Source organism: Protopterus annectens, chromosome 7.part0 (genome assembly GCF_019279795.1).
Source record: "Protopterus annectens isolate FY-2018-M chromosome 7.part0, PAN1.0, whole genome shotgun sequence".
Classification (NCBI taxonomy): Eukaryota; Metazoa; Chordata; order Ceratodontiformes; family Protopteridae; genus Protopterus; species Protopterus annectens.
Genome location: NC_056739.1, coordinates 961827379 through 961841756, shown reverse-complemented (window position 1 = coordinate 961841756; position 14378 = coordinate 961827379). Strand labels below are relative to the sequence as shown.

At 37.6% G+C, this 14378-nt stretch overlaps 1 protein-coding gene across 4 annotated transcripts in view; it reads left to right on the top strand.

Annotated features, from left to right (window-relative positions):
• The window catches only part of LOC122806803 (protein SSUH2 homolog), a 621468-nt gene that overhangs the window by 495494 nt on the left and 111596 nt on the right, over positions 1–14378 (top strand). For all 4 annotated transcript variants that reach the window (XM_044077526.1, XM_044077524.1, XM_044077525.1 and 1 more), the window contains exon 8: positions 5580–5642. In XM_044077526.1, the coding sequence (XP_043933461.1) occupies positions 5580–5642 (63 nt within the window). The remainder of the gene's footprint in view (positions 1–5579; positions 5643–14378) is intronic.

Below are 14378 nucleotides of genomic sequence, written 5' to 3'. Positions count from 1 at the left end.
TCACATCACCACAGTAGTCAGGAAATCCTTCTATGTGGCACACCTCATCACAAAAGGTTTCTCATCCAGAAAAAAAGAGGTCATTGTTCCCCTCTACTCATCATTCATTAGACCCATTATAGAGTACAACGCCTCTTTTGGTATGTACCTCACAAGACATCTAGAACAACTGGAAAGGCAGCAGAAATACCTCACAAAGAGGATTACCAGCCTCAAACAGATGCCCTACGCAGACCGTCTCAAAAAACTCCAGCTTTACTCCATCGTATATCGCTTACTCAGAGGTGATCTCTGCCTAACATACAAAGCTATGTCAAACCCAGAGCTGTTGGACATGCTCCACTTATGCTACATGCTCTAGGGACCTAAACCTTGTCACCAGAATAAACAGAACATGCCGGAGGGATAGATTCCTGTCCCAGAGACTTCCCATACTCTGAAATAAACTACCTATCTATATCAAACAAAGTTCCTCATTAGCACTCTTCAAGAAAAATCTTGATGACTGGATGGGAAATAGGAAATTCACCCCGGGGATCACCTCTGTGGCTCTGCTCGACAGTGGCACAGGATAATAATTTTCTTGGGTGGCAAAAGCCAGGGTACCTTTTTGGCTGGGCTTGTATAGGCCCCAGGGCCGATAGCCTAGTACCCACCTATGAACCTATACATATAAGCCCAAATGGCATATAGAGCCAACAGGACCAAAAGCATCATAATTGCTTGCATCTTATTATCAGTGTCCATAAATAACATTTTCATTACTCATAGCATACATATAATCTTTTCTGTAAGTTTTTCCCATATTCACTTAACCATTTCAAAATTTCCAAACATCTCATTCTGTTAAGACCCCTCAAAAAAGGGGGAGATGTGTACCAAACCATGTGTTTAGGCATAGTTCATTGCTATAGCCTTTGTTTTTAATTCACTTTATATCCTGCTATACTGTTACACTACTTCAGTTTATTAGATATAACTTTTATCATGTCGTGTTCTTGATTGGTAACATATTATATGGTTGCAGAGAATGGCTATTTTGTCATTATTATTTCACCATTTATAATTACGTTTGATTTTCTTGTGTCCTTGGATACTAGCTCTAAATATAAAGAGAAGAGGAATGGGTGAGTCTGTGGATAAGAATAAATTACTCTCTTCTTGGCTTGGTGTAAGCCATTGGGCTTTACAGGACTAGTTTGCATTTCTGTTAAATAAGTTGCACTGCTTGGAGTACTGTATGTGGAACAAATGTGAAGTACATTAGTTATTGCATTTGTAATTATCTATTTTACCAAACTCAGACATTTGAACTGTATGTACACAGTGGACAATGAGGCTATAACTGATGGCTGACCCTGCTGTAATAATTTAGTAAAATGTTCCTTAATCTAGATTTGCAGGCATTGATTAAGATTGGATGTCTGATCATAACCAACTTATGTGTTTAAGACTTGGATGCCAAAAAATTCACCTTGAGAGGTGAATGTTAGCATCCATATTGAGAACACATACAGGTTATGTTGAGTGAAACCCAATCATAATTCTTTCTAATGTGTGGACCTTTATCTACTGCATGTACTACCAGTCACAAAAAGGGGTAGGAGCATAAAGTGTTTTTTATTTGAAAGCCTGTAAATCACTTGTTGCTACCAAATTACACAACAGCCAAAAACAAAGTGTCCCCGTAATGAAAGAATAGTTTTAAAAACTGTTAGATACTTTGTTCTGAGATACTTTTTGTTTTTAAGTACAGCAGAATGACTTATCTAGAATACTTTAGCAATGACTGCAATTTTAGTAAAAATTGATGAATAAAAACATTGCTGGATTGTAGTAAAAGCAGAATGAATGGTCTTTTATGGTTTAAAGTAATCGGGAAGGTTAATCCAAAAAATGTACATTTATGCAGTGTCCAAATAAAAAAAACCTACATGTATGGGTGGGTGGGGCCCATGGTTTGAAAAATGCCAAGGGCTCAAGGTACACCTATCCACCACTCTCTGTAGAGTAGACTCGACTATGAGAAATGAAGAACAAGGAATTTAAGCATGAAGTATAAGGCTGTTAAGGCTTTAAAGAAATACTGACTATTGATGTTAAGATAGAGAAGGAAAAAAGTAGATGTAGTATGAATTGTGACTGTCTTTGCCATTTGAAAGCTACCAGTGTTACAGTTGTTAATGCTCTTTTGACAATAAAGTAGTGTGCCCTGGATCTGGAAGGAAGGTCCGTTGGGAAGAGAATGAGATGGCAGATGCTCTGAGATGCTTCTCCAGTCCAGTCTTGGAACTGTGGATTCAAAGGGCATATCTAATTCCCCTTTTCTTTTTACTGCAGCAGGCTAGGGGAAGGTGGCAGTAGTATGTGTATTTTCCATACTATGACAGGGAAGACTCATGTATACCTTCCCTTTGTTTCCTTCCATCACAAATTCCAAGAAATACAGAAAAAAAGTCATTGTTATCATATGATGGTAGCTTAAGGGTTTGAGAATACAGGCAATTTTCCCAGTCCTAGAAAAGGATGTCTCCTATGGCTGACGTGATATCTGATTCTGCTTCAACGTCTGGCTCCTGAAATGGACTCTCTTGTCACACCAGCTTTTCTAGTTCATATTGCAGAGGGTATCAGAGCTTCTAAGAAGTGTTTCACTCAGCAGGGCTAGGCCTCCAATAAGAATCTGATTTGGCAGACCAGAATCACGTACTACATTTTCTCGGGCTGAAGGTGGTCGAAACTTATCTCATGCACACAGTATGGTATGGGATTCAGTTATTCCACCATCAGTATTCACATTTCAGCTTTTTACATCCTTCATAACCTTGAAGAAGGCAGGATTATGGTCTAGCACTGGCTGGCCAAGCACTTCTTAAAAATAATATATTTTCTGTTCTCAATGAGACCTGCAATTCATGATTTAAAGGCTTGTCCATCTGCTGTTCAAGTCTTGGACTGTTGCATTAATGGTCAATTTTTTAAATCACCTTTTTTGGGATTTTTCAGAGCTTTGTGCCCTCATGAATAAGGAGTCATATCTTTCATGAAAATCAGATGTTGCTTAGGATGAACTTTCTTCTAAAAGTAGCTTATGATCTGCACTGAACCAGTTCATTCATCTTTCTGTTTTCTAAGCTAGGGCAGAAACTATGTATGAGAGAGAGAGACATTTGTACCATTCACATACACTAACAGCTAAATAATTTCGTTGAAGTATGCACATGATTTTAATAAGATGGACCAGCTGTATGTTTCCTATGCCTGAGGAAGGAAAGAGCTCTCAGTGACATCCACTCTGCAAGTGGATTGCCAACTGCATCTTTTGCCCCCTGGGAAATGTTGTGGCTAGAGATCTCTATACTAAAGGAAAGGATGCTTCCAGTTGCTTTTTTTCCCTTCCAGAATATCCACTTTGCAGATATTTGTGATGCTTTTGCTAGGTCTCCTGTGTACTTATTCACAAAGCATTGCTGTCTTAATTGCAACTTAAAAGGTCAGACTTGCCTTGATATGCTTCTTCAGATTTCAGCCTTCTGAAATTTAATACTTGGCCTGTCCTCTATCTTTTCCCACTCTGATGATTACTGCTTGCTCAAGCACCAGTACGAGAGACCCTCAATACTGGATGCAACAGAAATGTTATTGCTCAGTCATTTATTACATAATGGGCCCTCAACATTACATGTAACAGATATGTTTTTATCTATCATTTCATATATAGAATGACTCTCCCTAATGGTCAGAAATGCTCTTCCTATACCAAGCCCTGGCTACTATATATACTATATTTACTGTATTACTTATTAGCAGTGTGAATGAGAAATGTCATTGATTCTCAATATGTAGAAAGTAACTCATGGTGGCTGAAGGCAAACCTGAGAGTCTGTGAGGATGGGCACAGTTAGGTAGCTGTGTGTGATGTCACAGTGTGAGTCTGCATGGGGCATTCATACCCCACAACACAAGATCTTCCAGGAAAAAAACTGCCAAATCTGATTGGTGGATGAGCCCTGTCAAAGAAGTATTAAGGAAACTCATGCCATGGATCTGCTGATATGTTAAGAATGTTTCTATTACTGTACCAGCCTGTTTTTTCTATAATAGGAAAAACAAAACAGAATGATGTTTTATACCCTGGATATTTGTAGGTATTTAAAACACTTTATGAGAAGATTAAGATGAGATCTGATCAGATCTTTCACTGTTTTGTACTGGGAAAACGTGGTGTTCCTGTGATCAACTAGATTTGCCTAAGTGACTTGTACCTTGTACTGCCCTGACCCTTACTAGAACTGCTACCCGTTTTATAAATGTCTGTATGTAGGACATGAGTGAGGATACAACTTAAGACATCTTTCCAGATGTCACTAAACATTACAACTCAGGTGTCCAGTCTAGAAGTAGGTAGGGTAGAGCTGTGGACATTCCTCCTCACTAGGTTTGTTGAATAGTATTGCATATAATTCTGTCCCATTTTTTACTATGTGGAAAGGTCCTTCCCAAAGTAAGACAGTATTATTATATTTCGAAGTACTCAGTGTAATAGTAGCTATTTAAAACAGATATTCTTACAGCATTTCAGATACTCCTGTCACTTACTGTCTAATGGATTTGCACTAGGTTACTTTTGTTATTGCTTATACATTTATATTGTAATTGTATGATTACTGTTTTACACACTGTCAACTACTGTAGTAACTTTAATTATTAAATATGTATTTTTTAATGCAGTAACTGAAAATGACGTAGGAACCATGTGTGTTACCATTATAGGAATGTACCCCTAAGTGATCTACTGTTACGGTAAGTACCATTATAGGAATGTATCCCTAAGTGATCTACTGTCATGGTAAGTGCCTCACACGACTGTACTTTTCTACAGTGTTGGGAGCTTCATTTTTTTTACCTGCACACCAGTAGCAAACAGCTGCACTCTTACCTTTGTACCTTTGTCAAGCTTTACATCAACATCCACAGTCTCTACCAGAGGGTAACTGCACACGAGAACTCCTCCAGCCACCCTCCTTTCACCCTAATAATTTTAACCATTCTCTAAAAAAAAAATCATTATGTACCTCTTCCCTCCACTCCATAATATTCCCTTTCAGTCCAGGTTCCTGGACAAAATACTGAATCTGTACAGCTTGTTTCATATGTGGAATCTGTAACCGGATTATCAGGCTGCTAGGTTAACACATGTTATACAAAGGGTCTCGAGAATAATTATCTAACGTGTACACTGACACATGCACATTAAAAATGAAGTGTAAGAGGCTTAGCCAAAATAAATGCCTAATTCTAGCTATTATAAGCTATACAGTAGCAGGTCTCATAATACAGATGAAACCTAAACAATAAGAAGTGAGGGGACTCTTAGCAGAGTGTAAAGGAAGGAACATTGCTGCTAAACAGGCAGGATTAATGCTTGTTGATAAGAGGGGTTATTGTGTACATTGGTTTTAAGTAAACTGAAAGAGGAATCAATTCTATTGGGATAGATAAGGAGGAAACTGTGGAACAAGTGTCATGAATACCAGAAAAATGTTTTTGACCTCTTTTGCTTTTTGTTGTTGATTTAGGGCTGCCATGACTGTAAAGCACTGGGACGGATTGCATGCCAAAAATGTACTGCAACTGGTAAAGTAAGTATTCATTTATTTTACTGAGAAACAGATTTGAATTAAATTGAATTGAATTGCATGTCTAAACCGCTATGCTTATGTAAATATCTTATACAATCATATGTTATTATCTGCTATATTTTATAACTTTATGTGTAAACCACAATGCTGATGTAAATATCTTATGTATAGTATGTTAGCAATTGTTTCTGGAGTTTTTCTCCCTGGGCCTCCGCTGAAAACGGACAGCTTTGTCCAGTTGAACCTCCCCAGTAAATAAAGTAAATAAATAAAATTAGTAGTTGTATATAGTTAACTAATTAGAACACTCCCAAGAATGGACATTGAGCTTACTGGTCTGTAATTACCTTTCTTGAGTAATGGACAGTTGTATTTAAGTGGTATATTCATTTAAACTATCAATGAATGTAGTTGGCTCAGTTACATAGAGAAAAGAAACTGTGACTTTTAAACCAGCTTTGGTTAGTGAAGTAGATGCTGAGGGAGCTTTGTAGTAGAGAAGGAATGAGGCGGCTATTGTTGCTTGCCTTTCCCTGGGGGAGGAATGGAGGACGTGGTGGGAGCTCACTCAGTGCCTCCTCCCATTGGAACTGTGAAACAAGTTAAAGTGGCACTGTTGGTGGCTTGTGGCAGAGGTGCTGAGGGAACCATCACCATTGCAAGTTAAAGAACCAGCAGTAGTATAACAGCCTCCTCTGTATCTGCCTGTCCCCAGTTACAGGGGAAACTAAAAGCCTTTCAGCTCTGATACCTCTCGGTGTGGTCAGTATGTGCCTAAGTAACAGTGATCCTTAGAAAATTGGAGCAATTGGATGGGCTAAGGGGTCTTATGTATAAGCAAAGGTGGATGTGTCTTTGTGTCTGAGTCCTTCCAAGGAATGTTCTGGGTTTATTTTCTTATTGACTGTGTGTTGCATTTCATGGAATTCTCAAAAGATTTCTCCAACAGTACAGTTTAACTTCATGAATTTTCCAGTGGGCAGGTTACTTATAGTGCAACTATCACACCCATATTTTATTATTGGGAAAACTTAGTTTTGGCTATATGGGCCTTTGCTGATAATGTGATGTCTTCACTCTTTAAAAATATTGCCCAGATTTGCTATAGCTTTCTTTCTAAAAAGCAAATGTCTTTTTATTTCATGGCTTTTGTCACCATTGCCAATAGTGTGTGAACCAAGAATAAAGTCTGTCACTGCTTCCACCTCTTTCCTGGATTTGCAAAGAATTAATAGGGCTAGATGAAGTTGTTTTAATATTTTTTTAATACTGAACAAAAAGCCAACTTTGGTATATTCTGCTTTCACCTTCAACAGGCTCTTCAGCGCTTCCTCACTCTCATCCATCAGAATAGAGTAACCTGTATATCTGAGGTTATTTCTCCAGGCTGTTTTGATTCTAACATCTGATTCCTCTAATGCAGCATTTAATATGATGAGAGCTGGGTCATGATCAAATGGGGCCCTAGGCAGGGTAATGGACGACTGCCCCTCCACCCCGTCATACCAATATCCCATTACTTATCAGTCTCTTCAGAATTACTATAAAAACATTGTTCAAAATGTGTCGGTGTACATACTGTTTACTTCTATACTTTTACAGTATTCACAGAGATTTGAATTTTAGATTGCTTTATTCTGTCTTATTGCATATGGCCTTCTTACATTGTTCTTTTATGATTATGATGCCTGCTGCAACACTGCACAACAAAACACGCAATTCGCCCACAATATGTCTTTTCCTTTTAATCACGGACTTCCCTGAAAATTAGAGACATTTGAGAGGTATCATCCGAAGTAAAGTAGTTACAGTATTTTCTCCCACTGTATTTCTCAGATAGGAAAGGCAACACAATTCAGAAAACATGTAGTACATTAAGCGAAAACCTGCCAAATACATTTTATTTCTTCCACTTAAATGTGCCTTCATATTACAGTTTTACATACGGACCAACTGTCGTTAGTTCTACCACCTTGTTTATGTTTTATTCTGTTGATACTCTGTTATCTTATCATCATCTTGCCTTGACATAATATGAATAATGATGATAGGTTTGGAACCTGGTTGAGGTAATACATAAGTACTGAATTTTATTTAAAACTTTTAACGTAAATTTTACAGCAAAAGCACTGACAGCATTTTGTTAAACAAAACAAAGCACTCACATTGAAAACAGACTTAGCATGAGCAATAATAAATGTTTCTTACCTTGAAAGTCCCATTTTTTGAAAAAGCATCTAGCAACACATTAAATTATGAGAGACATGTTGGGATTTATTGTCAGATAGCATATCATGAAACACTAATTAGCGTCTGTGTGAAGGGTGCAGAAATTCAAGTAATTAATTTGCTAGCAGTCTGGACAGCCTACAGCATGCAAACCCCCCTTTTAATGGGCATCTCAGGAGTACTGTTTGTGGAAGTAACTAGATCAGAGTCACACATCAGACAGACAGACTGAGGGAATCAAATCCTGCACTACAGGAAGCAGCTCATTAACAGCCCATAGCCTTACTCATCTGCATTAAGTGCCTAACAAACTGTTGTAGCCCAACACAGTGCATTTCACACTGATGTGACTGCAAAAAAACAAGCTACTTGAAAATGCATTCACAGTGAAAATATTAACATTAAACTCATAAACTTTATGCTGCCTGATTTTTTGACAAACATATAGTAAACACAGTCAACAAAACAAGTAAACCAAGGATCATACCCATAAACATAGCTCACATGATGACTCTATTGTTTACTAAAATAAATTTCTTCCTTTACACCATAAATGTTCTGGGATGTCTGGACCAAGTATTTATACACACACATGCATGCACTCACTCACACGCACATGTACAACGCCTGTCTCACTACAGCACAGTGATAATACAATACATGATTAACCTGTTTAACTTCAGTGGAGACTGTTCTGCCTTTTCTTTAGTCACTTGAATCTGCACTGGTGTTCTAGGGTATAATTAACAAAGCTACTCAAATGTCCCACAGGGGTCAGAACTGTTAAAATCTGTTTTTCCCACTTGAGCTCATTACAGATCAAGTCTGAATGCCACCTTGTTTCTTTATACCTAGTCTTACGTTCTCTTGTCATTGATGTCCTGTGCTTCAAAATGTTCTGTCAGCCAAGTGCTGCTTTTTGAGTACAAAAAAAAAAATGCTAAACAAAAGAATTTTGAAAAAAAATGAAATTATGAACTGCTTGCAATAACAATAAAAGTGGAAACTAAATGTTTCATACAAGGTTTTGATCTCATTATCAGGACTGTAGGGACACCTGTTCAGTTGATTGTTGATAGTACAGTGAGATTACATGTCTGTGCAAGTCTTGGGAGGAGGGGGAGAAACTGAAGGCACAGGACAGCAAAGACAGAAAGTTTTACTTTCTAAAATGGCGCATAAGAAGGACTGCTCCCTGGAAACAGGATTCTACCCTTCTGACTTGCTTTTAATTACCCATACTTCAATTTTTGTAATAAAAATGACCCATAAAGAAGGACTACAGGTTAGGAACTCTTCAGTTCTGATTTCTTTCTGGAGGCAGTAAAGTGAAGACAGGCATCGTAACAACATTACAGTTACATAATGAACATGCAAACCATGATTTACGCAAATTGCCACTACATCATTTAATTTTTTTTTTAGTTATTAAAAATATCTAAATAATTAATTTAGTAACTGTAATATTAAGTATGTAACTTAAATGAGATAGTAGTTTTCAACATCATAACACTGGATTTTCCATTTCATTATAGTTTGATTGAAATATCATTAACTGCTGTTATGCTACAGCTGGTAGCACACACATATGCAATATAATTTGCCTGATCCACACTCAGCATATGAGATCCAAAATAAACATTGATAGCCACATTTCCAAAATGACTCCACAACTCTGATTTGACTGGGACCATTTCCAGTTTCTTCTGTTTCTTTGGCTCTGGTTTAGCAAATAAAAGAGAAGAAATTGGAGGTGATGCCTCATGTCAAAGCAGAGAAGCTGAGTGGTTCAAAGTAATTGGGGTTAGGAAATGTGGGTGGCATATATATTTTTTTAATGTTTATGTCCCCCCCCCCCCCCGAACCAGCAACTAGCACTAGGCAGATGCCTAGGTTGCCTTGTGCTGGATCCGACTCCGAATATGATGTATTTAATATAAAATTAAGTAAGTAGTGCAACAATGTACATCACTGCTGCACTTCTTTCCTAATCTTAAACCAGTCGTATATTCTATATTTGGTCCTACTTTTTGATCTGAATACAGATGCCACAGGAGGCAAAGAATGTCATCCTGTATCTCCATTTCTCTAAGAACCTGCCACAGTTTAGTCTTTAGTGTAGTCAGTAAAGCAGAAGTAAACAGTTTTCTAGAACTTTCTCACTTTCTTCATTATCCAGTATAATCTCTGGCATCTCTGCCCTTTCTAAAAAAGCTTGCACATCTGGCCATCATACTCATCAGTCATTAACAACAATCATACTCATTAGTCATTAACAACAATCAGCATCATTGGTCATTAGTCCATGTAATGCTGGAGTCTAGTTGCAGGATCATTTGCATTACTTTGTCAACATGTGAACGAGTACAGTTGTCCAGTCATTTCAGCCCTGTTTACACTACCCTTGTTTTGGGGCTGGAATATAAATTGATCTTTTCTGCTCCAGTGGCCACTTGTCTTATTTAACAATTCTACTGGTACATTCCAAGCAGCATGGCAACAGCTAAACAATTCAGCTGGAATTCCAACATTTCCCACAACCACAATACTAGCTTCACTCTTGAGAAAGTTTGTCTTTAGATAAAAGAGAATGTATGTGTGTGGATGTACCATCCTACAATAAAGTAATTGAGTTATTTCAAGCAATATTGAGGCATTGAGAGTGTCTGTCTTCAATACTTTTTATTAAACATTTTCAAAAATCTGAGCTCACAGATTATTTTTTTTTCCCTAGCTATCAGGCCAGCACAGTTCAGGACTCACCCACTTGACCCTTTAGATGTGCGTGTGTGTGTGTATATATATATATATATATATATATATATATATATGTGTGTGTGTGTATATATATATATATATATATATATATATATATATATATATATATATATATATATATGTTTACTATTGGCATTTCAAATCTGCATTGGTCATCCATTTAAAATGTCAACTCTAAATGTGGAATTCAGAATGCCAAAAAGTAAATAAAACCGAAAATGAATACATCAACAACCATGGTTCAATTTATTCGATATATCAGCTGCTATGCACATTAACGTACCGTTAGACTGTACAGTCAATGGTATGTTAATTCTACTGTTTTGCATGTAGGGCTATGCCCCCTACACCCCTCATGTGGGAGGCTGTGCCCCACACATCCCCTGCACATTAGATGTGTTAACTCTGAAATTGCACTTCAGAGAGGAAATGGGCTAATTCTCTGTTCCTCACTGAACCATGATCCCCCTGCATGATGTTGAACCCAAATGCTTGACTTATACTACCTGTTCGCTGTAGTGTACTCGACTGATTTGAGTTCGACATTCTACTGACTTGAAAACTGCAAGTCGACCATATGCCTATTGACCTATGCAGTTTCAGGGTTTTCAGTGTAATCCTCAGATCTGAAAAAGTTTCTAAATTAGAAACGAAAGTGCTTATCATTTGTTATACTTACTAGAGTGAATAAATTTGTATTTTGAATTATATACATGTCAACCTTCTTTCTGGATATTCTCTCAGTTTATTGGTTTGAGTTTGGGTTTTGTGGTTTTATATATATTTATATAGACACACACACAAAATATGTATGTGTGTGTGTCTGTGAACTATACACTACTGAATATTTTAGGTCAAGGTGTAATATATTGAAAACACACACACATTCATGTTTGTGTATCTAGACCAAGGTCGGAGGTCTGCCTGCTTGTTCCCCTACTGTTGCCAGCATCATAACACTTGGTGTCTGTAGGCAGTATAGTAATTACCTTATGCACACAGATAACTCTTAACACAATAAATTTTGTTTGTGAGAGATGCAGATATTTAACAACTACATACATTCTCACTCTCACAAAAAAAAAACATAGGTTATGTCCAACATACACAACCACCACATTTTACAACAAGCCACATTAAGATGCCTTACACTTAGGCTGTAAACAAATAATTGTCAGAGCCTCCTAGACCTGTGAAGACTAGCTCTCAGTGAAAATACAGCAACTCATCACCTTTTGACACATTTTCAACAGAATCACCAAGAAATTAAATTATCTCAATTTCATTGCATCAGACCACTCTATAAATAAAAATGTTTTAGTGATCAGTAACACTGTAGTCAGGCACATTAATTCTCCTCTCACTATGCTGGAGAAAGACAGCGTTATGGTGAGCTGTCTTTAGGGCCCCAGTTTCTCAGATATGTCAAGAGCCTTTAAAACCCTTTCACCTAACAAGTATGACTGCAACATGGTGATGATCTATGTGGGGGGTGAACAACTTGTGACACAAAACCCTGAGGGATGTGCAGGGAGACATCACAGAACTCTCCATGCATGTTAGAAATGCAGGAAAGACTCTGGTTCTCAGTGGAATCCTGCCTTCTCCAAGAGTAATACCCAGGTATAAAGGAAAGATAACTGGCTTGAACTATTGACTAACTAGCTGGCATCATTCCAGTAGGCTACAGTGTGTGTCAGCATGGGACTAGATACTCAATAGACCTATTTACTTTGTAAAGAGTGGCCTGCACCTGTTATTCCAAGGTTTCTGCATACTGGCTAAAGCCTTTTCTGCCCCTACTCTGCCTTTGTTAGAGAGAATCCAGTTAATGGACATCCCAACATAACTAACATAGCAAATCCCAAACAGGAGCACATTAAGGTATCTCTGCTGAGTGTCAAAACTCTCAACAACAGACTTCTGACCTTGAGGCTCTCCTACATGTAGACTATATCTGTATTCGTGAAATTACCAGTACTTAGTTCAAATGTTAAGAAAGTGAAATTACCAAAATGTAGTTCAAATGTTAAAATGTCACTCCCTCCATACCTGGGTTTTGCACCTGCTATGCCTTCAAATACAATAGGACCTGTAGCAGCATCTCGATATTTGTTAGGGATCATATCACTTCTAAACAGATTCCCAGTGAAATCTCATTAAACAGGACCAACTATCAGTTTATAGCCTGTTATACTGTAGGACACCTTCTATATCCCTTGAAATCATGATTACTAAATGTGCTTGAATTGCTCCCTATAAATGAACTCGATTATTTTGGGAGACTTTAACTACCCATAAAATTGGAGCACCTTCACCTACAATGTAGGATATACACAAACATCAGGATTTAATAAACGACAACTCTCTTGACCAGATTGTTAGCAAGTCTGCTAGAAGAGATATAATATTCTTGATCTGGTCCTCACAAATCTAACTTCTTTGTGTACTATACTCTGGTATCTCCTTCCCTGATTAATTCAGATCATAAACTAGTAACTTTCACCTTCAAAATGTCTAAACCCATTGAAACAAATAAATCAGAATTTAAGGAGTTCAGATATAGTAATACCATAACGAAGTTTCAAAATTCACTTTTAGCATCATTACACAGATATTACCATGGTAAGTGACTTCATAAAGGAATTCTGTGCCCACTTAGGTAAATGTATAGAACTGATAGTTTCAGTCAGAGCTAAATATAGAGGGAAATTTAAAAACAAACCACTGTGGTGGTCCACAAAGTAAATAAACTCTGTAGTAAAAGAAAAAATCTCCTTGAAGTATATATCAGAACAAAAGACATTCACTAAAAACTTGAAAAATACTATCATGTTTACTAAAGTAGACTGTGAACTTTAGCTTCTGAAGCTAAGGACAATTACGAATCCTTATTTAGCTACATTGAGAAACTAAGACATAACACCCGGTAGTGCTCTGAACTTACTCATATTGATGCCTCCAGCTCTGACCCAGTGGACATCATCAACATACTAGCAAACAAATTCAGTCTGAATTTTACCCCAGAAGTGACTATCCAAAGTCCACTTATCCCTAACTCTCTCAGACTCACCATCATCACTAAGGAGCATGTACTAAAGCTGCTTTTCAAGGCTAGAAATTATTTCTTCATGGCACCTGATATTTTAACTGGCTGTGTAATAAACAGCACTAAACAAGCCCAGACAAGGTTGCGCCTTAAACTATCTAACCTGAGTTTAGCCAATGGATTTGTCCGTAAAATTTGGTGCATAGCAGTAGCAATGCCATTCCACAAAGGTGGCCCCACCACTGACCTTGTGAATTACAGGCCCATCAGCCTGACAAGTTTTATTTGGAAACCTATGACAAGTTTTATTTGGAAACCTATGGAACATAGTTTTACTGAACTGACAAACTGGCATTAAAAATCCTATCAGAATAAACCCACAGTTGTTTAGCTTTGTCAAGGGTATATCCCATGTAATGAAGCTAGTTAACCTCTTCAAAAGGGTAACATAGGCTGTTGACAGTGGTCATACTGCCCATTCAGTGTACCTTGACCTGGCCAAGGTGTTTAATATCATCCCCTGTGCTAGCATAAATAGTATCTTATTTATAGATTCCGTGGTAAGATGGTACCAAATTGGCTAAAGAACAGACCCTGCACTGTGCTAGTAGCTGGTGCCTCATCAGAGAGTATGAAGATGACCAGCACTATCCTACAGGACTCAGTACTGGAACCTCTGT